General features: G+C 42.1%; 1 protein-coding gene across 1 annotated transcript; it reads left to right on the top strand.

Annotated features, from left to right (window-relative positions):
* Nucleotides 1-6,687: 6,687 nt before the first annotated feature.
* On the top strand, nt 6,688-16,623 carry MARCH8 (membrane-associated ring finger (C3HC4) 8, E3 ubiquitin protein ligase; the record flags this gene model as incomplete). The annotated part of the gene is made up of 5 exons (XM_008947765.1): nt 6,688-6,767; nt 7,075-7,920; nt 9,842-10,022; nt 13,796-13,943; nt 16,319-16,623. Coding segments are annotated over 5 exons (1,560 nt in total), but the record flags the coding sequence as incomplete, so codon positions are not given.
* Nucleotides 16,624-24,811: the final 8,188 nt, after the last annotated feature.

Below are 24,811 nucleotides of genomic sequence, written 5' to 3'. Positions count from 1 at the left end.
GAGGGCTGATTTTAGCTTAGTGGGGAAGCACTTTGTAGTCTTATTTTCATGGCTCTCTAAGGGATAAACTTTGAAAATGCTAATACTGGGATCACAGCAAAGGAATCAAAAGTGCACTCCTTAAAAAATATAAATGCTTTATCTTTTCTGAAGGCCTGTACAGTTTTATCTTTCAAGCAGAAGCACACTGTAAAGTATTAAATTATTCTTGGGCTGAATGGCAGCCAGTGCAGGCACAAAGTGGTAGCCTAAGCTTGCTATGAAATTTAAAATCCATTTAGTCAATTCATCAGCTTGGAACAGATTTAGAAAAGCATGTGAATGCACACATCCACTGTTGCCTGAAGCTTTGATGGATTCAGTGAGCGTTCGTCCGTAAAAATGCAGTCCAGTTTTTTTTCAGTCACAGAGCTTAACTATCCTGTAGCCTATCAGATGACCAAGGCTTGCTGAAAAGGACTGCTACTCAGAGGTGTTCTGTTCACGTATAAGAGAAGTTGCTTAAAAAAAAATTTAAATCATTGTGCTGATCTATTGGGGAAAGGAAAAGACAGGGAAAATTGTGTAGTGTGAAGATTAAGGTATGGTCTTTTCCTCATCTGCAAGAGCAAGTAATGTGCTGGGGCAAGTGCAGGGGTGTTTGTGTGGAGTGCAATAGTCTGCTGTGATAAGTGCCCTCCCATGGGGCTGGATTGTTACCTCATACAGGTATGTGGGCACCCTGTGAAGGAGTAATCTGCAAGAGTTTCCTTTCCTCTTTTGTTCCGTCAGCCCATTTGAGGTATTTTGAGGAAGATTTTAAAGTCAAAGGGTTATATTTTTTTTTTCTTCTTCTTGTCTCTGCAGAACCTGTGCAGTTGTTACTGGGTTTAATCGACACTAATCCTGTGCTGTAGGCAGGTTGAATTGCACTTGGGGAGATTTTGAAAGGATAGCTAGCCTTCTTTCTCTAGTGCCTTCAGCTCTGGTATGTCTAAAGACAGTTCCTTCCAGAATCCTCATTTAGATTTCTTTAGGAAGAATGGGGGGAAGCTGACTTCAGCTTTGCTCCTAGCTTCTAGACATGATTTTAATTACAGCTATATAGATACAAAGTATGAAAAAAAGTTCTTCAGCAACTGACTGCTGGTTCCTATAAAATTGTCACAGTTATGTGGTGGGGTTTATCATCCTGAAAATTTTAGATGCCTCTTTCCAATATCGTCTTTTTTTCCCCTCCAGTTTTTTAATCACTCTCCATTCTAATCATCCATCTTATCCCAGCTGAAAACACTTGATTTTAGTATGCACTGGAAGTCAAAATTACATGAGTCTGTTAGGGGGAATTTAATGGAGAAGACCAGAAGTTACTGGTGTTTGATCTTCCCATGCTGGTAGTTAGGAAAAGCTTTGAAAAACAGCCTGTCTGCCCATCACATCCCATCTGTCCATATGTGGCCTGTTCTGACTCTCTCAGGTGTCAGGTTAGTACACTTGGCATGGTTGTTGGTCTTGTACTGCTGCCTGGGTGTGCTGGATCAGCTGGAGGCCTCCTGTGGCACGTGTGCAGTGAAACAGCCACGTCTGTTCCACGGATTAGCTTTGGAGACTTAACAGCTGCTGTGCACTTCAGTGACAGCCATCAGCCAGTGTGTAGATGGAACACAGCACTTGCTGAAAGTATAAAACCACAAGTATGTTGCGTCCTGGTGGATGACAGGAGCCAAGCAATTCATTAATTCTGCAGTGACTCAACAGAAATGATGCATGTGTCCCTTGAATTTAATCAAGACCTCCCTGCCTGCCTTCAGACCAAGCTCAGGACTTCTTGGCACAGCAGGCAGAACTGAATTTTGCCACTGTGGATGAGACAGAGCAGGGGCTGCCCCTGCCAAAGGGAGGGGAGGTGAGTGAGGCAGAGGTGGCACAGAGTCACATTCCCTGGGTCTCTTCATACATATCCTTTCCTTATCTTGGTGCCTTTTTTTCACAAGGACCCCATCACTGTTTTCTTTCCTAGATTACTGTCTATATGTAAATCCTTTCAAAGGAGCAGGTATGGGATGTTTAATCTTGATTTCTGTGGTGTAAAATAAGGGGGGAGCAGAGCCCAGGGCTTTTGCTGCCTGTGGAGATGTACAAAGGAAGATAAGTTCCTGCCATGCCCATGTCTAGCTGCATCTTTGCCTTCTTAATACACATTTAAACAGGATCTTTGCATGTGTAATAGAGAAAATAGTTCTTTGAGGACAAGTTGTTTTAAAACACAGGGTTGATAAACATCCCTTGATTCTGCAGGGGGCCTCAGTCACTGGATGTGCTTGGGATGGGACAATTCCTGGGCAGTGGTGGGAGATGTCTCCACTTAGCCAACACCTACTATGGTTAGCTGTGTCTCTCTAATCCCCAGAGGGACGAGTGGTGGTTGGAGTTGGCTTGGTGGAGAAGATGATCGCTGTGCTCCTGTTGTTCTTACAGGGAAGGGAGGCAGGCAGAAACTGCTGCAATGCTCTAGAGACACTTGAGATAATCTTTTAGTCTTTTTCACAACAAGTGCAGCTGCCTTTTAGGATTCTTATTGCTCTCTTATTTTATATACTTTTTTTAGCCCATCAGAAGAGCATAGTTTTGAAAAGGGTTCATCACAGTGTAAAATAAAAGCAAACCCATCATCAAATGACAGGTTGAAATTTGGGTTATGGTATGTTTGACTCCTTGCTCTATTGCTAGATTTGTGTTTTTCTGAAGCACCTTGTGCTGCAGTTACTCCTGAGAAAAAGGTGTAGATTTGTACTTCTTTTCTGTGACTATTTGTCTGCCCAAAGGAGAGGTGTGCTCTATTATTACACGTGTATAGGGCTTAGTATGTTAGTTCCAGGTCCTTAGAGGAGACTTCTAGGTGGTTTTGTAGCACAGATTGTAGGGCCACAGTATAGGTTCTATGTATGGGGCACCTAGAGACCATTGATGAAGTTTGCAGGTGTGGGGGAAAACCTTTCTTTGCTTCCTTCAGGCTTCCAATCAATGGAGGAACTCTTCTGGAATTAAGTTGTTTCTAACTTTTTACCTTCAATGAATAATTTAATAAGGTTTTTAGGATGTGACAGGCCCTGCCTGCCTGTTCTTCAAAATGAGGTGTAATTGCTAGTACTGAACTGCAGCTCATTGAGACAACAGCACCTACATCCAGAAATGCCATCTCAAATAAGTGGTTTATCTTGGAATATACCCAAGCCATTGACATGTTCACTTTATTTTCTGAGGTAAGGTGGATTTTTTGGGGCGGGGTTGGTGTGCAGCATGTAGATACAAGTAGATAATCAGAAAAGGCTGAGTTCTTTTACCAACAGATAACATTGTTAGTGGAGTAGGGGCAGAATGAGAACAGCCAGCAATGGCAGCACATATATATGTACATATATGCACACACGTGTGTGTATATATATAAAAAGAGATATCTGTATCTATCTCCCTGATAACAACCCCTCAGAGAGCGATAGGCTTCTAGAGATTGCTGCCTTCAGAGCCACTGTGATTATATAACCACCAGTGCAGAAGGCCACACTGTGACCTCACTGAATTGCATTAGATGGGAATGTCAATATACACAATTAACTAACTGTTGACCTTTAGTCCTGAGCTATTTTAGGCAACCAGTCGAGCTGTACAGGGGAACTCCCTAGAACTTTGTTCCAAGGCTTGCGTTGGAGGTGATACTCCTCCGTGCAAGGGTCAGAAAAGTCCACAGAGATGGAGCAAGTGATTCTGGGGCTAGAAGGGTCAAATTCAGCCTGTCGAGGCTTAGGCTACCCATCACATAATGAGCATGACAGAATCCTCCTATGACAAGGAGTTCTTTAAGACCTAATACTGCTATTGCCGTCATAAGTAGCCAGTTCAACTGAAGGTGACTTAGTGGTGCCTTTCCAAGTGTGTTAACTTCTGTCCATATTTTGGTTGCATTTGCGTTATCTATGAAGATGGAGCAAAGGACCTCCAGTTTTGGAGCAGGAAGATAGGAGAGAACAGAAACGTGCCTCAAATGAGAGATTTTTACAAGCTGTCATGAACAGTGGTGGCATTTAGAAACAGAATAGCAAGCTTGAGATGAAATACAGATAAAAATCCACAATTTCTTGTTTGTTATAGCCTTTTGATTTCCTAAGTGGTGAGGCTCTGATACTGTCTTGGTGCCAGGCAGTTGGATCCAGAAGCCAGTAACGTGATTTCAGAAGGGAAATTTTGGATCACTGAATGTAGTCATCTGCTTTCAGACTGTCACTTCATATATACCACTGTCTTTTTTTGGAATGCTTCATTGCTAAAATGAAGGAATGGAGAGAATTAATTCATTCTGAGCAGGTTACCTTCTGTGATTCACTCATAACTTGAAACTTGAGACAGTTTTATTAATTGATGTGTGACTTCTGTTCCTACAATGTATAGCTCTGTTTCCATGGCAGAATGCAAGATGCTGTTTTACTGGTTCAATATTTTGTTTTTAGAAGATTGATAAATATGTCTTTTTAAGTAATTCATTATTTAAGTCTTATTAATTTTCATTTGCATAATTACAGTGGTAGATTATACTGTGTCAAATATTTAACTTGTCAGTCTTTCCTTTTTTTAAAAAAAAGTTATTACTGCATAATCCCTTTTTAAATGATAGAATTTGAAGTCAGATGCGTACCTGATTTTAGGAGAGGTTGAGCATCAGATAGAGAGCAAATTTCCAAGTTATAATTGAATGCATCTCACTGCATGATCAGCATCCTGTGTCATTAGCAAGTGCAAGTGGTGTGAAGTGTAAGAAATGTAAAAAAAAAAAAAAAAAAAACAAAAAACCAACATCATTTCCAGGATAAAACAAATAATTGATCTTTAAATCCTTAATTTGTTTTGCCACAATCATAACATAGTTTGGTTTGCTTTCTGGCCCAGGGGTATTCTCTTGGTTTTTATTCTGTGCATGTAGCTAGCTGGGTAGGATGGGAAGTAAGTTACGACGTGCTACAGATCAAGAGGCCTGTGTTGGAGTCTTGCCCTCAAGTCTTGCAGTCCCAGCTGTAAATGGATAACCTTCTTTCAGGCTCAGTGCACCTGAGACATCCCAGTGTGAGGCCAGCTAACATTGCTCTCTGTAGCGCTGTTGGCTAGAGGAACATTTTAGTTGATGAGTCCTATAACAAAGAAGGTGGTGGTTGTATCTGTATTTATCAAGTAGCACATGTATCCTGGTGTACTCATCTCACAAAGAAAGAAGAGAATATTGTGTGACAAGGAGCCATGCTTTTGCTATGAGAGCCTGTAGCAGCATTGCTTAAATATACTATAGGGGCTTTTAATAAATTGAGTATAGATTTTAGGAGTCCTGAGGCAGACATTGAGTGTGTGTGTGTGTGGTCAAAGCATTGATGACTGAGCTAGCTCTGGTGTCTCAAGCTGAAGTCCAGGGCTGGGCACAGCATGCTTCTGTGGCAACACGCCTTTAATGACCTCAGGTCTCTCCCAGTCTGGCTTTGTGCTCTTGGCTGGCCCAGGTCTGTGCTGGCTGTGCTGCTTTTTGTGCAGCCCAGCATGGTGTTGACACTTCTGCTGTGCTGATTGCATTGTTCCTTCCTGGATTTCAGGCTTTGCTTTGCAGATCAAAAGAGCTGTAAACCTTTGTTTGAATTTTGAAATGCAAGCAGTGTTTTGCAGCAGTGGGTGAGCCATGCAGGCTATCCAGCAGCTGTGGAACATGGGAGAACCAGGTTCAAAGACTCTCTGTTACAAGGTTATCGGTGTGCATCTTCTCCTTGCCAAACCTCTAGAAAGAGCTGAGATGTTTGTTAGTGGCCCGTGGAATATAGCCACAGAAAAGGCTGATAAATAATAGTTCTTCAAGTCCCAATTCTGAGACAATGATTGTTCTTACGATATTGGTTTTAGAGACTTCTCTATTAACTGTTAAATATGCCAAGAGCTTTGCTTTCTTTTTTTTTTTTCCCCAGTTAGTTCAACTGAGTTCTGAATTTTTCAGTTATTCTGTTTCTCACTGTGCTATTATTGGGTCTTACAAATGTGACTGCTGCCACACCTCCAAGTAGCTGGAAGACCCTGTCAGTAAAAGTAGGATGAAAGGCCTCACAAAGTACAAAGAGGACTTCAGGGAATTGTCTGGTTTGGCAGATGGTGCTCATGTGCATGTGCTAGTATGGAAAACAAGTCCCCAAATAGTGTTTGAGTTACTGAATTACTGACGATTAGGTCTTGTAAAAAAAGAAAACGACCAAAGACAAGCCTCTAATGTCTTGTCATCATTATAAGTGGAAGGGTTAGCTGTTATGTGATAGCTAAATTCTAACTAGACTATATGCCCACACCTCCATCTAATTATTCTAATTGCCGTAGCATTGCTCATTTCCTGAGCCATTGTTCTGTTCAGTGTTTGACAGCTGGCAGGTTCCACTCCAGAGACGGCTGCATTTGACCTTGGGGGAAAATGTTTCTGTTCTGATTACTACTTTTCCAAGAATGGTACTGTGACCTCCCCTTCTAACATTTGACAGTATGCCACTCTGTTGCAGCTAGTCCTTGAATATCTGATGTGGAGTGATACCAGACTCCATACGCTGTGTTTAACCCTGAAGGTGATTGCCATGCAAGGGAAACTCTTCTGAGTTGTGACTTGCCTTTTGTTTGTTTGTTGTTTTAATTTCACTGCAGGCTGGAAGTCCAACCTCTATCTCTGCCCCTCATAGCTTCTCTCGGACTTCAGTTACGCCATCCAACCAGGACATCTGCAGGTAAAGTGTGGTGTTTGCATGGCTACAGTGAGTCTTGTATGAGGTTCAAATTAAGCAAAAACAGAACTGAAGAAGCACATGTATGGGGAAGTAAGCGATGTGGGGTTCCCATATGAAACATGCCATTTGTTTGACTCGACTGCTGTCTAACACTGCTTCGTTGAATCCCACTGACTATTTTTGGGCCTGCTATGTTTGCCATTCCCACACTAGCCGTAATTCTCATTTCTTCACTTTTAATTATACGTGTTCTCCTTTGTAATTGTTTTTTACTTTCTGTGCTTTTATTCCACTGTTCTGCATGCAGTTCCAGTGCAGTGTTTTCTGAGTGTTGTCATCACAGTCCAGTGCAGTCTGCTGTTGTCTTGAAAAATCCTCACTGCCAGAGCCCTCTGACACAAGGGGTCACTGTGACAGTAATCTGTCAGGATGCGTTACATGCAGCAAAGAGAAACTCCCGTGGGCAGGATCGGGGCCAGGCACTCAGGTCTGCTAAGAATGTAAAGCCCACCCGCACTCTGAAATTCTCCAAGTCTCTCAATGATGTGGACCAGAAGGCACAGAGCACCAGTGAGTGCTTTGACTATGTGGAGCGAACATGCTCAGAAGGCAAATTGACCCCAACTCAAGAGCAGTGTTTAAGGATTAACAAGTTTCATCTTAAAGAGAGGAAAACACTGAATCTAAGGCCTCTTTCTTTTAGCAGTTCTAAGCACTCCTATATCCCTTCCCTCTCCAACTACTCAAGTGCATCGGGAGGAACAGAGAACCACAGCGCTGTACATATCCCCTTGCTGGAGGACAAAGTGGACCATGACACCTCAAGGAGCAAAAAACTGTTGCGTTACCTTTTCTCCTTCTCCCACAACTCCAGCACCAGCAGCCTGCATAAGTTCCATGAACTGGAGAGCTATTCCAGTCACTTCCAAGCTGAGAAGTCCTCCAGCGTGCTGGTGGAAAGCACAGACTTCGGTTCTGATGATATGGGAGACGATGACGTCTTTGAGGACAGCACCTCAGTGAAACTGAGAACAAAAGAGCAGCGGGCGCCGCTCTGTTCAGTTGAGAAGGACAGTGACCTTGACTGCCCTTCCCCCCTCTCAGAAAAATTTCCCCCTCTCTCCCCTGTGTCCACATCGGGGGACACTTGCAGGTTGGTTTACCAGAGAACCACCTACTTTTGAGCCCTCCCACGTGCAGTGGTGGCCCTTCTGCTTTCCCCTGCCTTTGTGCTGTTTCTGTCTTTTCTTTCACCTCCTCACCTTGCTTTAATATGTGTGATTTGAAGCATGCAGCCTTCTCTCTGCTGTTTTGCACCCCTCTGATGCACTTAACAAGCCTACTAAGCAAAAGAGTTTCCTTCGGAGTCAAATAAATTCTCTTGCAGTTTGTTTTAGGTTTGGGGTTCTGAGATAGTATTTTTCTCTTATCGGTGCCCAAACTGGGAATATCATGAGAGAATCAGCTACACATATTAAAGGCCATGCTGAACATAGCTTTCAGTGAGCAATGTGTTGTCCTGACAGTCACTGCCAGAGGGTGAGGAGTCAGGAGGAACACAGAAATTGCTTCTGAGACCAGGTCAATGTAGCTTAAGATTTATTTTTTGTTTTTGCCTTTTCCCTGCAGTTTGTATCCCACCACATTCTTTTAATTATAAAGGACTTTCTGGATGCCTTAGTTAAAAGGAAGATCTGAGCATTGGGTGTTACAGAGGTGGGCCTGCATGACGTCCATAATGTGAGGTCCAAAAAGGATGGATGTCCTTGTTCCAACTACAGGCAATTAATCATGTGCACAGGTGGTGGGAATAGCCAGCTCTGCCTGTCTTTATGGTGGCTTGTCTGCAGCTCTGAGCCATCCCAGCTCCAAAATCAGAGCAAAAGTCACCAAGTCTGAAAGGGAGCAACGTCCCATCCCTCTACTTAGCATTTTACTATCCTAATCTTCTCCCTGACAGCACTTTCTGAAGATGGCTTTGTTAGCACCTTCCCATATTCTTTGATTTCCCCACTCATTACCAGCAAAATCTAGTTCCATACTGGCTTGTCATCAGCAAGACACTGTTGTAATCCACCCACTCTTTCATTTCCACTTGCCAGGTATCAGCAAGGTCACAAGAGGCAAGATGCTACACATCAGTAAGAGATTTCAGTAATAGACAGGGATGGCAGCATGCCAGGATGTACTTCATATTTGCTTAGTAACTTATATTCATTCCCTGAGCTCCTTACCATCCCCCTTTTAGTCCATGACCTCTTCCACATGGTTAGAAGGACTTAGTGACGTTTGATGCAACCCAAAGGTTGTGCATAAATTGAAGCTGGAAATCAAATGCCAGTGCCTGGAAGTAACGCTATATTGGGTGTCTTTGCTGTTTGCACAGTTAGGCTGTGAGGGAAATGGGAAATTTTGCAGAGCTGATGCTTCCTTAGCAGCCCTTGCAAAGTAAGAATTGGAGAGCAAAACCTTTAGTCCATTTAGAGTAGGTGTATTTTGGGGAGATTCAGTGCTGTAGCTTTTGCAGCATGGATCTGTCTCTTAGCAATAATAATTACTTCTCTTGTGAGAAGTCCAGGCTGTCTAAATTAACTGTTCATGATACTGGGACAGGCTGTTTCACCATTGGTTTGGCAATTTTGTTTTATCTTCTGTTTCAGATTGTAATCCATGAGTAGCTGTACCTCTCTGTGCATATTTTATCTTGGGAAGTGCTATCTGATCTGTTTAAATGCTTTTTTCAGTTAAGTGCTAATGTTCTAGATGAAGTGTTGTCATTTCTTTCCCTTTTTTTTCTTTTGGATATTGCATTTCTGTCAGGCTGTGTGTGCACACCTCATCTGTTAGAAAGCAGCTGTCTAGTTAGCATTGTCTGTGCTCAATTATTTTGTGTCCATGTATGTGCTTGTGCAGCAATGGAGTTCTTTAGTTTTAGCTCCTTTATGGAACACATTCCTTTGATATGTATGTCTCAGGATCCTCAGTGGACACCCGTGTATGATCACAGATGTTACATGCCTCTCCCACATCCTTTCTGCTTCCTCTTCTAATGAGCAGCTTTGCTTCTGATTCAGGATATGTCACTGTGAAGGAGATGATGAGAGCCCTTTGATTACCCCCTGTCACTGCACAGGAAGTCTTCATTTTGTGCACCAAGCCTGCCTGCAGCAATGGATCAAGAGCTCAGATACGCGATGCTGTGAACTGTGCAAGTACGAGTTCATCATGGAGACAAAACTGAAGCCTTTGAGAAAGGTAGGCACAGGACCTGCTTCCCCAAGAAAATGCTTTTTAAAACACAGATCCATGCTGAAAAGAAACTGTCCTTGCCCATGAGCCCTCCGCAGCCCCCAGGTATTTGTCATGTTTCTGTAGCTCCTTAGTAAATATGGTCAGTTCTGTATAGGTGCAAAAGGATTTAAATTAACACTTGGCCTGGCAAATTCAACATCAGTGGAATCCAGCTCAGAGGGTTAGCTATGGTAGGCTGACAGTTCTTTGTCTGTAAATATCCATACATATACATACGTGCATGAACACCCTGCTTTTTTTCATTACAGTTACAGTTTAGAGCTGGTGCACAAAGGTATTTGCTCTGCAGTTAATCCACTTTTTTTTTTTGTAATGTGGAGTTTTGTATGACTGTTACCTACTTTGGTTTGCTGCTCTGAGATCCGCATGACTTTTAAGCTCTCTTGAAATTATGAGGTTAAACTTACTTTAAATTGCACTTTCTGAGTGTGGTTAAAATTTGTAGCTTTTTTTTTAAAGAAGCAAACCTATTTTAGTGAAAATATTACAGTGTAAGGAGATCAGCCAATAAGTATGGTTTCATTTTTACATCTTCTTAGACTGTGGATGACTAGATTATAGTACTTCAGCTTGCTAGAACTTGTATTGCTGTTTTATAGAGAAGTACCTTTCATAAATTCAGTGACAAGTGTCTAAGCACTTGAATGCTACTGGTATTGTAAAACCAGGTTTGCCCTTGTGTCCTTTTTGTCCTCCCACATCCTCTGGGCTTTCAATTTCAATTGGTCCTTACCATTGAGATAGAAGTCACTGGTATTCTTAGCACAGACAAATCTTCCACATCAACCAAAGTGGAAGAGGTTAATAACAGTAACCTCAGTCTGGAACTAGAATAAATGAGAAACATTAAATTCAATTATGATGAGTCTCAATCACATAGGGTAGGAAGTCTGGACTGCAGCCATCCAAAAGCTGTTATGAGAACTTATCCAATTCTCCTAGGAGGAAATAGAGCAGATTTTAAAAACTTCTTATTTTTTTACAGAAATGTATAGTCTGTAAAGTATATAGCTTAGCATGTCTGGTTGATAGGGCAACCTCTGCTTATGCCTATGGTGAACCGTTGCCTGTTAAGAACTGCAGATTTTTCTTTGGCAGTCCCTTGGCACTGCAACGTAGTACCTCTGAGCTACAATATTGGCCATCGTAGACTCTGTTACCTGCACAGATGATACCTTGCACAGCCAAGCTATAGGACATTAAAGAAATTACTTCTAAATCCCAATTAAAAGATTTGCTGTAGTTGGCAATTGACTGCTGTTTTTCCTGTGCTTTTTCTGCCTGAAGTGGGCGGAAAACGTTTTATGAATATTTGTGCCCTGTGAGAAAAAGCTGTTGGGCACCTTCAGAAATGAGTCACTCAGCATCATTAGTTGTATCTGAACAGGTCATCTGTGAGAGAGAGACCGGGTGCCAGAAAGTAAGGACAGAGCCATAAACAGAAGGAGAAGAAGGAATTTACCTCTCAAATATACTTAAAGAGTCTTTTTAGAGGTTCAGCTGCAACCAGAAGATAAACTGCCTCTGTGTCTTCAGCTCAGCTGTTATGGTATCCTGTCAGTCAGGAGAAAACAGTCTGAAAATGGTGATTATGAACAGGATGGGACAAATAATAGGGCTTGTGTTTGTCTGCAGGGCAGAAACGGAATTAAACTTCCTCAGCATCTTATGGTTGTATCACAGCATTGGGCTGTTCATACAGTAAGTTACCGAGGGAAGAGGATGAGAAACAACATGTGTCACAGCTCAAGTGAAGATGAGGGGAGACAAGAGAGGGATGCTCCATTTTAGGATTTCAATGGGGGGAAGAAAAAAAAAATGATATTACATTTTCTGCTGAATATGTTTTTTTTTTCCCAACAACACTTCAAAAACCCAGAACTATTTTAACTGGGAAATTCTGCATGCTGTTTCATCAGGAAAATGAAGCAGGGAACTAAGGATTCTAGTTTCCTCTCTGAGCTAGTTCATAGTTCACAGAGTATCTTCTCTTTCGCTGTGCAGTCATATCTCTTAAAGAGATGAGTTGGTGCAGTTTAGTTTGATGGCTGTTGAACCAGCAGTTCACAGTGGGTATTGCCTAATGGAGGAGCTCAAGCTGTGGAACAGAAAAGAAGAAATTAGTCAAAACACCAGTCCTTGTGTCTCTGTAAAAACATTCACAAATAGATTTCACATGTGCTTACTTTTTGAAACAAAATAATTTATATTTTCTATCAAAAGTAGACATCTTTTTTAGATACAAAGCAATTGTCTGTTGAAAATACAACATCTAAAGGGAACTTTTGTCCAATCTTCTTCTAAGAGGACTGGAAGAATATAGCTTTCTAGCATGACAGGAACCTAGCATGTCATTGCTGGAAATCTTAATTCTTCTGCCATGATGAGGTTTAGGTGAGCACAGAGCTGGAGATGTGGCTTGGACTGGCCAGAGAGATTGTTTTTTGGCAAGAGAAAGGATCACAAAGTCTCCTGTTTCAGCCATTCTTGTATTTGTAGCAATGGAAACAATAATTCAAGATAGTGGGTGATCTCAGTCATACCAGTCGTGTCATCCTCACTGTCTTCCACATTATTCCTCCTTCTCAAAGTCCTCTTTTCCTACAAATTATTCCAGGAGACACCCAGTGCACCTTTCTAGAAACATATGGATGTGTATGAGAGGTTTACGTGCCCCAGCATGCATTTTGTAAAAGTGAGAGGAAAGCCTAGCTTAGCTCTGTGTTCCAAGCAGCTGTGTTGGGGCGTGTATATTGTACATGCAAAAACTTTCATCCTAACATAGGGGAAATTGTAAAAAAAAAATAAAAAAAGCTTTTGAGTTTCTCAGATTAAAAAAAATAAAAGGTGGCTGTGAACAATTCCTTGCATATCAGAAGCATCATCTATAATAATTGTCTAGTTTTTTTGTATCTTTCCTAAATGACAGCAACCTGACTTTGTAGCTTCTATTTGGGCTGTATAAATATTATTGATAGATGTGGGCCTAGGAATCTAATTTGCTACATCCTCTCAATTCACTGTCATTGCAGTTCTATTGTATATTCTTAGGGCACTTGTATTTAAGTGCATTTCAAACACTGAACACTAAGTCTGGGTGTTGCTGCTGTAAGTAGTGTTTAGTATAGGTGAGCACTGAATGAAGCCCCAGGTACAGGAGATGAGAGCAGAACTGCCTCGAGCTGAGACCTAAACAACCTGGGCAGAGCTCAGTGTGGCATGTTGTAGTCACAGTGGTCCATTGGGTTGTGTGCCACTTTGATTGCAGTGCTTTACTGAATGCCTGCCTGAGCAGGGGTCCCCTTTGCCACTGGGGGTGCTCAGGCGGGGCTGTGGGTACCCGTTGTGGCGTGGGGAGCGTGGGAAGGAGCAGCCTTGCCTGCACTGCGCCAGGCCTTGCGATAGGGCCCCTCTGTGCTGGAGGTGCCCCTGCGTGGGTAAGTGGGGTGCAGTGCCATTGTGCTGGGGCTCCGGGTGGGAGCTGGGCAGTGGAGGTCCCGTCCAGCACCAGGATGGCTCCTGTCAGAGCAGGGCGAGCTGCCAGCCGTCGCACACACTGTGGTCACAGTGGTAGCACCATCTGAATTTTAAAATCCGTGTTAGGAGGAGATGGGTCTCCTGCCTGACTTGTGTTCTTATCAGTGTTCTCTTTTTATATTCTCTAGTAACTACCATAAACACCTAATTTCTTGCTCTGCTTCCGGGTTTCTTGCCAGTGGGAGAAGCTGCAGATGACGGCCAGTGAGAGGAGGAAGATCATGTGCTCTGTAACATTCCATATCATTGCCATCACCTGCGTTGTGTGGTCTCTCTACGTCCTGATAGACAGGACTGCTGAAGAGATTAAACAGGGACAGACTACTGGTATGTTACTTGCTTAACTTCCCACTTACTCTTTGGAATAACTGTTTATTGTGAATGCAGAGAGGATGCAGAGCAGGAGTGTGCAGGTAATGTTTATACTTAGGCTAGTCAGTTTTAGCCTGAGGTTGAGTTGGTTTCAAAGCACAGTTCTAAAATGATTTAGTTAAATCAGAGTAAATTCATCTGTGGGTGCTTTTTAAGTCTATGTCAAGTCCGTTTAGTTTGCACTAGTGAAATGCAGAGATATGAGAGCTAATCCAATGTAGCCAGACACAAAATAGCTAGTTTAGTTTTGTATTGTAACACTTACTGAGCAGATAAGGATATAAGAATTTGTTTGGGCCTATGGCTGCCTTTTTACTAGGCAAAATCAGAACTGTTTTTAAAAAGAGAAGAGGAACCTAAATCCAAATCTTTGAGGTAAATCAATAGTTTTCTTTCTAACCTGTCATCTGTGAAGCACAAGTTTCCTGTGAGAACCATGTTAGACTGGAGAAATTTTTATGAGTGATTGTGCCTGAGACAGAAGAAATTCAGATTGATTCTTAGGACTCCAGTTCATGCAACTGAGATGAGGTGCACTGCAATTCATGTAGGGGCTGCCACCACACTGCGGGGATGTCTCAACTTCTTGAACAGTAAGTTCCCTTTAGTATGCCTGCTGTAAACATGTCAGACTGAAACCTGGGTATGCTGGGCTGCAAATTTGCAGCTGTCACAGAACTGTTTCTTAAGAAGCTGAGCTGCCCCTTAAGGTGAGGATAGAAGGGACAGGGTATCCACCAGGGCTGGAAGCCGTTGGAAAGTGAGCTGTCCTTGCTTACAGAGCATTGCAGGCCAACTGGACATGCAGGTGGAAAATGTTTTGCTTGTAATTGAAGAGCATTATCTGGGGGAGGCAGCTGAGCACTGATAAACCTGCAAATCCACAGAATGATGCTTTGAACTGAACAGATTTGCTGTCATTTCTCGTTTGGGCTACAGTTTGATTGTTCATGACTTCAGTCAGGAAGCTGCTTTGGATGAAATATTCTAGTTTCTGTTCCATCCAACCCCATCTCTTCCATGTATGGTGAAAATTGTTGGCCTTTTCAGTGTAAGGATTCCATATGATAATGAAAAGCATACACTTTCAAAGATTTTTATCATCTCCAGATTATTTTTGCCAATAAATACATTAGATAAACATGAATAGGAGCAGTAGTGTGGTGAATATTCAGTAGGTGTGATAGTGCCTTCTTTGCTCCCTTCGCTTGGATTCCAAATCTGGGGAGAGCTGTAATGAGCTGTGGGGTGTGGGGAATGTGGGGGTATGCATTCATGTACAGGGGCAATTATATAATATCACTGCCTACAGATGGCATCAGACAGCTCATTTGTGAATTAGAGGTTCAGGTATTAATCACAGGTTGGATTTTGTTGGTAGTTGTGCTCCAGTGCCCTTTGTATTTTGAGACTGAAATATTTTCATTTCTCCTACACTGCCACACGTTTCAAAAAGATCACTGGGCTGTAGCTTGGTAAAAGCTGTGAAGGCTTGGAAGGCCATGATTTTATTCGTGGTTTTGTATCCATCGTGTGATGCTGCTTATCTTTGAAGAGGCTAGATAGAAAATAGATAAAATGAAGTGTCTCTCATTTAAAACTAGTTGATAGATATCACAAGTTCCAGTGTCTAAAAGTTCAAGCTAGACAAATTCAGGAAAAGTAGTGGTGGTCAGTTTTAATGATGGAACATAAGCCTGACAGGGTGAAAGCTTCAGCATTTCCAACACTTGTAGTTTTTGCATGTAGACACTACAACTACAAGTTACTGCATCTGATGAAACTGAAATTGTCTGGTCTGCATAAAAAACATGCAGATAGTTACCAGGCTAGATGGTAACAATTGTTCCCTCTTGAGTTTAATGACTATGACTCTATATACTGGGTGATCACAGAGTGGAACAGACCTCTTGGATCACTGAGTTGGGTCTCCTGCTATGAAGAGGAAACCATGCCATAGAATTCCTCTCATAATCTGATCCATTTTTTGTTTAAAGTCAGGACTTTAAAAAGGGACTTAAACATATTACTGGCTGTTGACTTGACTTTGTTTGTGATTGTGCTGCACAAATGCCTAGACACAGAGAAGCAATTGTTTTGTTTCTCCTCTGGTGGGAGAGGCTAAATGTGATATGTCAAATAAAAATCTGGATATGTTTGACTTGAAGCTGGGGGGAGCAAACAAGAAAAACAGCAAAATAAGAATAGTTTGCCTGGCCCAAACTCTGTGATAGCTTCTTTACAGGGTGTTTTTGAGAGATACGATGTAATCCAGCCAGTATTGACCAGGTCCTTTTTCTTTCTTCATTTTTGTATTTTCTTTCTTCCAGGGATTTTAGAGTGGCCATTTTGGACTAAGCTGGTGGTTGTGGCTATTGGTTTCACTGGAGGACTTCTGTTCATGTACGTACAATGCAAAGTGTACGTGCAGCTGTGGAAGAGACTTAAAGCTTATAACCGAGTAATATATGTACAAAACTGTCCAGAAACTAGCAAAAAGAATATTTTTGAAAAACCTGCACTAATGGAGCCAAACTTCGAAAGTAAAGAAATGCTTGGGGTTCACCATTCAGACACAAACTCTTCACATTACACAGAACCAGAAGACTGTGCTGCAGAAATCCTTCACGTCTGATTGCTGGGGGGGGAGGGGTGTTTCTGTATGTCCTTGAAGATTTAAAATATCATTGTTTACTGCAAACTGCTCTACCTTTTTAAAATCAGCTGAGCGCTGAGGTCTGGTGGATGAATTTTTTTACATTTCTTTTTTGTTGAAATTTTTTTAAAATCCCTTTGGCATATCTGTCAATGTCATCATGGTTGCATACCTCTCAAGATTTTGTCTCAAACTGGCTGATCAAAGAGCCACAGGATACTGGGTAGAATAAGCCTTGGGTTTGGTATCAAGCAAGCTGCTAGTGAACTGTCATCAACTTCATGGAGTCTGTTACTTTAGAAGATGACTGTAAATGATTCTGGAATATCTGTAGGGTGGGGTGGGTTTGTTTGTTTGTTCTTCAAGTGTGATGAAGGAGGTTGTCCAAGACATTGAGGGAAATGAGAGAGTCTAATCTACCGCTAACACTGCCACTAACATTTTGTCTTAGGCAGCAAGTGTAAAATTTTGCTTTACATATTGTGATGAGACTTACAAAGCATATAGCACTTTTAAAAATCTTTATTTTGTAATATGTATGTCAAATGAGACTGAAACTTGAAAGAATGTGTCATTTTCAAAACATTTCTTCATTCTTTAGCCCATCTATTTTTCTGGAACATAAACCTCTTGCCTTATAAAAAAAAAAATATTACAAAAAATTCCAACCTATGATTTCCAGCACATGCTCACATTCTCTTACTGAACATAACACTAAAAAATATGCCTCTTTAGATTTCCTTTGAGGAGCAATTGTTTTCAAAGGATATTGCACTTGTGACTTGTGTATGGGGAGCAGTGGATGTGTACAATGTTCCTTTTCAATGCGCAATGGTTTCAGTGCTCTGTTTTGGAGATTGGGTTTTGGGTTTTTTTGTGGTTTTGTTTTTGTTTTTTTTTTCCAACAGGTTAGACCATCCACACGCCTGCAAATATATACCTGCTGTAACTTTCATTCCAAACCACTGGCAAAGGGTTTGTTGCTATATTGGTAAAAATATGAGCTGTTATGGGAAAACAGGATACTTGGTCAATACAGCTGAAATTGGTTTTCCTTCTTTAGTTCTGTGTCATGTGTGAATTACCCAAGAATTTCACAATGTCAGGGAAGGTGCCGAGTTCAAAGTCTAAGAAGTAGACATTGCAATAAGTGGATGAATTTAAAAACACCTGCCTGGTTTTAGTCCTGATGATGATGCATTATGTGGTCAGAGAATAGTTTTGACTGTGCTTTTGAATTTTGGACTGGCTTTTTAATCAGTCAGCCTTAATGAAAAGAGAGGAACAGCTTTAAAATCTGTTCGCAGGGCTTTAGACAGAGTTGCCCAAAGCCTGGGGTGTCTGCTATTAATTCACTTGACCAACCTGCCTCACTGAACCACTGTCCAGCTTCAAGCCCTCTTTTAACCAAAGTCTCAGTGTGACTGGAGCAGAAACACAAAGCCCTACAGAAAGTCAGCACACAAGGCCTCTGCATTTGAAAGCTGACTTTCCTTATCTGAGCCCTGTCTAAATCTCTGTAAAGTCAATGGTAATCTTCTGGTTGGTCTTAGTAGGAGATGCCTGGACTTCTTAGTTAAATAAAGCTTCTGTTTACTTGTTGAGATACTGAACTACATCCCCAGCTCTAGTTCAGGTTTCATTTAGTCTTTTCCAAGTACAACTTTCATTGGGCATGTTCTTTTCATAATATAAGTAGTTGCTTTAAGACTTCACAAAGAATAACAGTAAGAAAACCATTTTTTTTTTTTTCCTTAGAATGATTAATTTATCTCTAAATCAGCATTTTAAAAGAAGGCACTGAGGGGGGTAGGGTAAGACAAGACACACAGCAGTTTCTAAGAGCTGTTGGAGGAAAAGCATGTGTGTGCATGTGCCTCTGAGCCATCTCCTGCTTGAAGCTTACTGGCTGTGGTCTTCAACAACAACATGGTAGCTTGTTCCTAAGACATTTTAAAATACCCAGACCTCTAGGCAGTCCTAGCAAAGCTACACTGGCATGGGGTTGTGTACTGTGCTAGGTGTCAGGATATCCCCTACTTGGGGGATATAGGCAGACAGACGTTGCATACCCTGCTAGCATCAGGGCAGCAGTCTTTGTGACCGTATGCATGTGGAGTTTGTTGCCTGTGCCTGCCATGATTTAAAGTGCAATTACTCAGGCCCTTTCCTGAACTCTGCTGTGGGTGGTCCTCTTCTATTATGAGAACCCAGATAATACACTGTCTTGGTTTGTTTTCTATTTTGTTCTGTGAAAACATTTACTAGATAAACTCAGGTGGGTTTTATCAGGTCTTACACACCTTCATCTTGTTCTTCTGAAATGCCCAAATGCACAAGGGTTACATGTTTGCAAGACGCTCACATTGCACCTGCAAGATGCACAGAATTAGCTGCTGACTGATTATGTGGACGTTCTCTTTCCATCTTTGGCTAGTAGATGAAATGAATATGGGTAAGTTGTGGTATGAAACCTGCTTGTTCTCTGGCTGGGACCTGAGAGGCACAGGTGTCTGGCTGATGTTCTGACAAGTACTGATACAGCAAACTGTAACATACTGGTCCTGTTTCAATCACAGTTGTACCTGATTCTTGGTGACACATGGTGAAATCTCATTTGGTGGTGTGGAAGTTCCACGTGGCACATACTAGGTAGTGTTCCGTGTATTCATGATACTGAAAGTTTTTGCTGTGCCCCTGTGTATCTTAACTTGGGAAGAAGAATCATGTCCAGCAAAATCATCTGTGGGGAAATGCTTGCAGATGAGACTGTTGTAGCCAGCACGTCTTTTCTGAAAGAAAATTAAAGCCTAACATTTAAACTCTTTGTACTGCTTAGGAATGCTCAAACCAGGAAGAACTGTAGAACAGATCCATCTGCCAGAGGGTTTAATTTATGCTGGTCACACTTCTCATGCTGATTCTCACTTAATGTTATCAATGGGCTTCTGGAGCTGCAGGTCTCTGCTTCTGCATGGTGCCATCAAATAGTCTGAGAAGGCTGAATGGTGCTTTTTCCTTCTTCCTCCTCAAAGAGGTACAGCTAACTTGTTTTCAGCTTCCAGCTGTGAGACACTGATGCTAGCTCAGGTGAGCTCTATCCTTTCTACCCAGATGTCAGTAAGGGGAACAACCACCCCCTGTCAGGTCAGGCTTTCCAGCACTCCTGGCAGCTTTTGAAATTACTGAAATAGAAGTCTGACTTTTTTTTGTTCCTTGGTCAAAGTTAGTTCAGGTTACCTGAAACTTTTCTGAGGCAAGAATTTTAGTAGGAATGACTATAGGCTTAATACCATCTACCACGATTCTTTTCTTAGATTGGCAGAGCCTTTGCTGATACTTCCCATGCCCTAGACATCTGACCAGAATCTCATTCTATTGACTTAAACCTGTCCAAAAAAGCACCGGCTGTGCCAAGGAAGTTTCCCTGCTGTGTCATATTTGGTGTATCTGCCTTGCATTGTGTTAGAAATACAGGTGTGTGATGCAGAAGGTTGATCCCATTTAAGACATCATGAGACATTAAATTCCTTTGAGTTCTCAGGACTTTCTTCAACTGTAACCCTGTATTTTGGGAGCAGGGATGGTGTTTAAAATGTTGCCCTTTGTTCTGAAGAGATGGCCAGACCTGGGACAGGTTGAATGTCGTTGATATCGGCTTTGCTTCCGCAGGATGGATTCAGTGAAGGTTACACTGAGCCTGCAAGGGGTTAGAGAAGTGCTGGGCCTCTGTGCTGTACCTGGGAAATCCTGGAAAGCAGCAGTAATCCCCTGTCCAGGCCCACTTCTGCCAATCCCCTGTACTGATCAGAGCATCAGTCCCACTTGTGGCAGTGCTGTAGGGAAGGGGTCTGCTCAGCATCCCGCTCTTCAGAAACCTTGGAAGTGATGCACGGACATGGTCACGCGTGGGAGCTGGTTCCTTCTGCCCCGTGTTTGACTGGGTAAGTATCTCTTACAAAGTGGGACCCAGGTCCAGATTGCTCCTATAGCTGAAGTGTGTTAAGATGCAGATTTCTGGTGTGGTCTACTGTGGAGACTGTGGCCAGCAATGAAAGGGAAGTTGGTGACTCTGGGTTGGGTCCCTCTCAAATATGGGTGAAACAGGGCAAATAAAAAAGCAAGATTATTGCTGGCTGGATTTTCACAGCATTATACTAGATATGCAAAGAAAACTTCTAAGTTGGACCTTTTATTTTGTGATTATTTTTTTGTTTTGAGATATTGCAGTGTCTGTATATTCCAATGAAGTCCTGAAAGCACTTGTCTTTGTATAGGCGATAACTGTTTAAGAGTTGCAGCTGATCTTGTATTTAGGCAAAATATTTGTAGATAGATAATTGTATAGCGTTAAATAACTTTACACTGGCATGTGTTGTATAGTTTATACAAGACACTTCACACCTCTGCAGAATTTTTTAGTTAGTATATTTCTAGTAACTTAAATGTATAGTTTTGTATCCTTTTATGTATGTTCATTTTCTCAGTATTACCACTTGCAGAATTATTTTTAGTTTCTTAAACTGTAATTGTTTGTGTGTGATACACAGGGTTATCGACTGCAGCAATAAAGTGTTTCTATAAAAAAAAAAAAGAATGAAACAGAAGCATTATAGTATCCATTTTGTTTGAAAAAGCATTAGAGGCCCATATGAGAGAATAATTGAGCTCTCCAGTAGTAACTGATTAAAGTCAAATGTTGATTAAAGTGAGTTACTTCACTGGAGTAAACATGGAACTTGATGACTCTTCAGTGTAGCAGGCCAAGATGGAGTAGCATCCCATGACTGGTGAACATTAAAATGATTCATAATGATAAAGGGACATTTAACCATCAGAATAAGTGGGCGGCAACTCCTTTGATGCAGTGACAAGATATGATTGCAGGTGCTTTGGGCTCAGATGCAGGAATCATGGGGAGAATTTTCTGGCTTTTGCCATGCAGGAGGTGGAGAGAGAAGTGGAGTTTCTGGAATCAACAAGGAATCTTGCTAGAAGTGCTTCATGTCTGAAGTCAGTATTCTCACACACATCTGTTTCTATGCAGAGGTGCAGAGCAGTTGATGTTTGTTACTGTTCTCCTCTAAGAAAAAAAAATAATTTTATGTAAGCATGGAGTAGTAGATGGCTGCATTTATCCTTTGTTGCTGATGGCATGAGCACAATTGCACTGCTCTAGGTGTTTTCATGATGGGACCAAGCCTCAGAACAGGCAGTCTGTAGCAGTTTCTCTTGAATAGGCTTCTAGCACCAATAGGTCAAAGAAAACAGCTATGGGTGCTGCTCTGAGAAAGCTTGCAACAAAAGCATAAATGCCCAAGAGCAAATAAGGTCTGGAAAGTTGTGTCTGTAACAGACACAATGAGGATCAAAGAATATCTTTTAATTTATACTTCTTTTTAAGGAGTGAACAATTTTTACTTTTCTTTTAGGTAAGAAAAGGGTCAAAATCTTAATATGGCAGCCCTAGAGTGCTGCCTCCCATGCAGAACAGAAGGCTCTGTCCAATATTCCCTTAGTGAAGCAGGTCTAGTTGTGGTATGGGAAGTTACTTACAAAAAGTTTGCAAATCCACCAGCAAGACAGCTATGCAAAAATACCTTGCTGGAGAGAAAGATAAATTCCAAGGCCTGCTGTTTGACTAGATGGTGTCTGGGATAAAAAACTGATAGACGGTTTGAGGAACAGTGCCTGTGGAACCATCTGGCTGCTGGTTAAAAAGTGCTTCTCATCTTGGGTTCAGGCACTTCAAGTTAATTGTGGATGGCAGCCCTGGAGCGCTGCCTCCCATGCAGAACAGGAGGCTCTGTCCAATATTCCCTTGGTGAAGCAGGTCTAGTCGTGGTATGGGAAGTTACTTATAAAAAGTTTGCAAATCCACCAGGAAGACAGCTATGCAAAAATACCTTGCTGGAGAGAAAGATAAATTCCAAGGCCTGCTGTTTGACTAGATGGTGTCTGGGATAAAAAACTGATAGACGGTTTGAGGAACAGTGCCTGTGGAACCATCTGGCTGCTGGTTAAAAAGTGCTTCTCATCTTGGGTTCAGGCACTTCAAGTTAATTGTGGGCTAACTCCTTCTCTCTTGTAAACCTCATTTTCATCTGAGAGGGTGTTACTGCTGCTGTGTGAAGTGTGTCCATCTCCAAGGTGATCAGAGCAGTGGCTCTGCAGCACGTGGCAGAGCTGTCACTCCAGGAACAGGATTTTTCAACCGGTCCCCAGGAGGCGGAACGGGCTGGTGAGCAGGTACCGGTACCAGGCTGGCAGGACCATCCCGGCTTGCCTCTCAGAGTGGGACAGAGGGAGGCTGTTGGGAGGCAGGTGAGCTGCAGCAGGCCTCCGAGTGCCCTCTGCAGGCTACGGATGTGTCACATGGTGTCACTCCAGCTGCTGACTCTCAAAGCCAAGCCCCAAGAGTGTCAAGAACTAGGCTTGTGTCTGCACTGCTGCTCAGCCCATCCTGCAGGGACCACATCCTCCTCTAATCCCCCTCTTCCCACAACTGCCCTTTGGACCATTCTCCTGTCACCCACCCCCTCCATTTCAGATTTTCCAGTCCCCAACCTGTCTACACATATCATGGTGTATTTGCCCCTTCCCATTCATTCTACTTGTGCAATCTGAGTTTCCTTCCTCTTCCCCCTTCCTCTTTCACCACTGTCATTATTTCTCAGTCACTTGGCTTGCCTCTGGAGCAGGCTAGGCAGAGAGGGTTGTGCTATGAGGAACCAGGTTACAATCATCTGTTTCACAGAAATCACCATGGAAATACTCAAAAATGACACCATGCAAATAAAGCTTATTGTCTGCTTGTGATCCAAACTGTTTCTGCAAATTCTGTAGGCTCCAGTCTAATGTATAGGATGCTCTCTGACGTTTGGGGATTGTATTGTGGTGCCACAGTACAGACAGGCACAAGAGGATACTTTTCACAGTCCTGGAATGGAGAGATGACATCAGAAAATGAGGCAAAAATATCTCAATATAGAACAAGAAATGAACAGAGGAAAAATATCATTCATCTTGGCTAAATGGAGAGGGAGGGGTATACAGAAAGGAGACAGAGGAGGTTTTTGGGGTTTATTTTATTGGGTTTTTTTAAAAAATGATCCTAAGAACCCTAGGTAAAGGAAACAGGAAGAAAGTTCAGTGTATTACATAGAGTAGAATAATTGGAAATGTAATATTGTTCAGACAGGGTCAAGTGATGGCAAACTTTAAGAATGCTCTTTTAAAGTGTGTTTAAAGTATTCTAGAGAAAGGGCAAGATTGGTGGCAGAGGAACTGGATGTAGAAAACGGGAGACCTTGCCTGAGAGTCTTAAAGAGATGAATAAAGTAGTCTCAAAGGCTTTAACATCAGAGGAGGGTTTGAAATAACTGAATAAAGCACCAGAAGACTGCACAGAGCAGAAGGGGAGGTCTCTCAGGGTGTGCTTATTAAATCCTGAAGCTCAAAGAATGAGGCTTGCAATTCCTAACATTTTAAGACTTCACTAAAATTAACTTCCACAACATTTTTGCTGGGAGCCCCTTGCTGTGCTGGTTTGTTCTGATTGTCTCAAAGGCCACCTGCAAAGAAGTCAGTCCAAGCAGGCTCATCACTGTTAAGAGTTGCAGGGTCTGGTGCTGGAAACAGCAGGTTCCTTTGTCAAGGGAAACAGTTATCCTTGTGGTTAAGAGAGAATAGGAAATGTCTCAGGTTGAGGACTTGATCCCAACCTGGAAAGCAGAGATATCCTAGTGTATGTAGTACTTCATATCTGCCTTACTCCTGAGCATCCCAAATTAACTCACAAAGTACCATTGTTCCCTTTCTGTGAATAAACTGAGGTCTCTCTAGAGTCTGGCTTGCTGCTTGTCTTGCTCTCATGTTTAACTTCTTCCTTTTGAGAGTGCTGTGTTAAATGAGAGCTGATTCTGATCATGGGATTAGGTAAACCAGTGTTTCTTGTGCCAGCAAGATGGTGGTTCATTTTATCCCAAAGATGTGCTTTCAAGTCCATCCTACTTTCATGGCCACACCTAAGTAGTTAGTGTAGTACACTGCAAAAATTAGACAGAATTTAAATCAAACCATTCCATTAAGCAGCTTTCTTGCAGCCCTGGACCAAACTAAGCTGTAGTAGAAGTTAGAGGTATTATTTCAGGGATAAATTTGGAAC

This window comes from Merops nubicus, unplaced genomic scaffold, assembly GCF_000691845.1.
Source record: "Merops nubicus isolate BGI_N331 unplaced genomic scaffold, ASM69184v1 scaffold21209, whole genome shotgun sequence".
NCBI classification, from domain to species: domain Eukaryota; kingdom Metazoa; phylum Chordata; class Aves; order Coraciiformes; family Meropidae; genus Merops; species Merops nubicus.
Note: the sequence above shows the minus strand (reverse complement) of the source record. Positions and strands in the feature narration are given on the sequence as shown.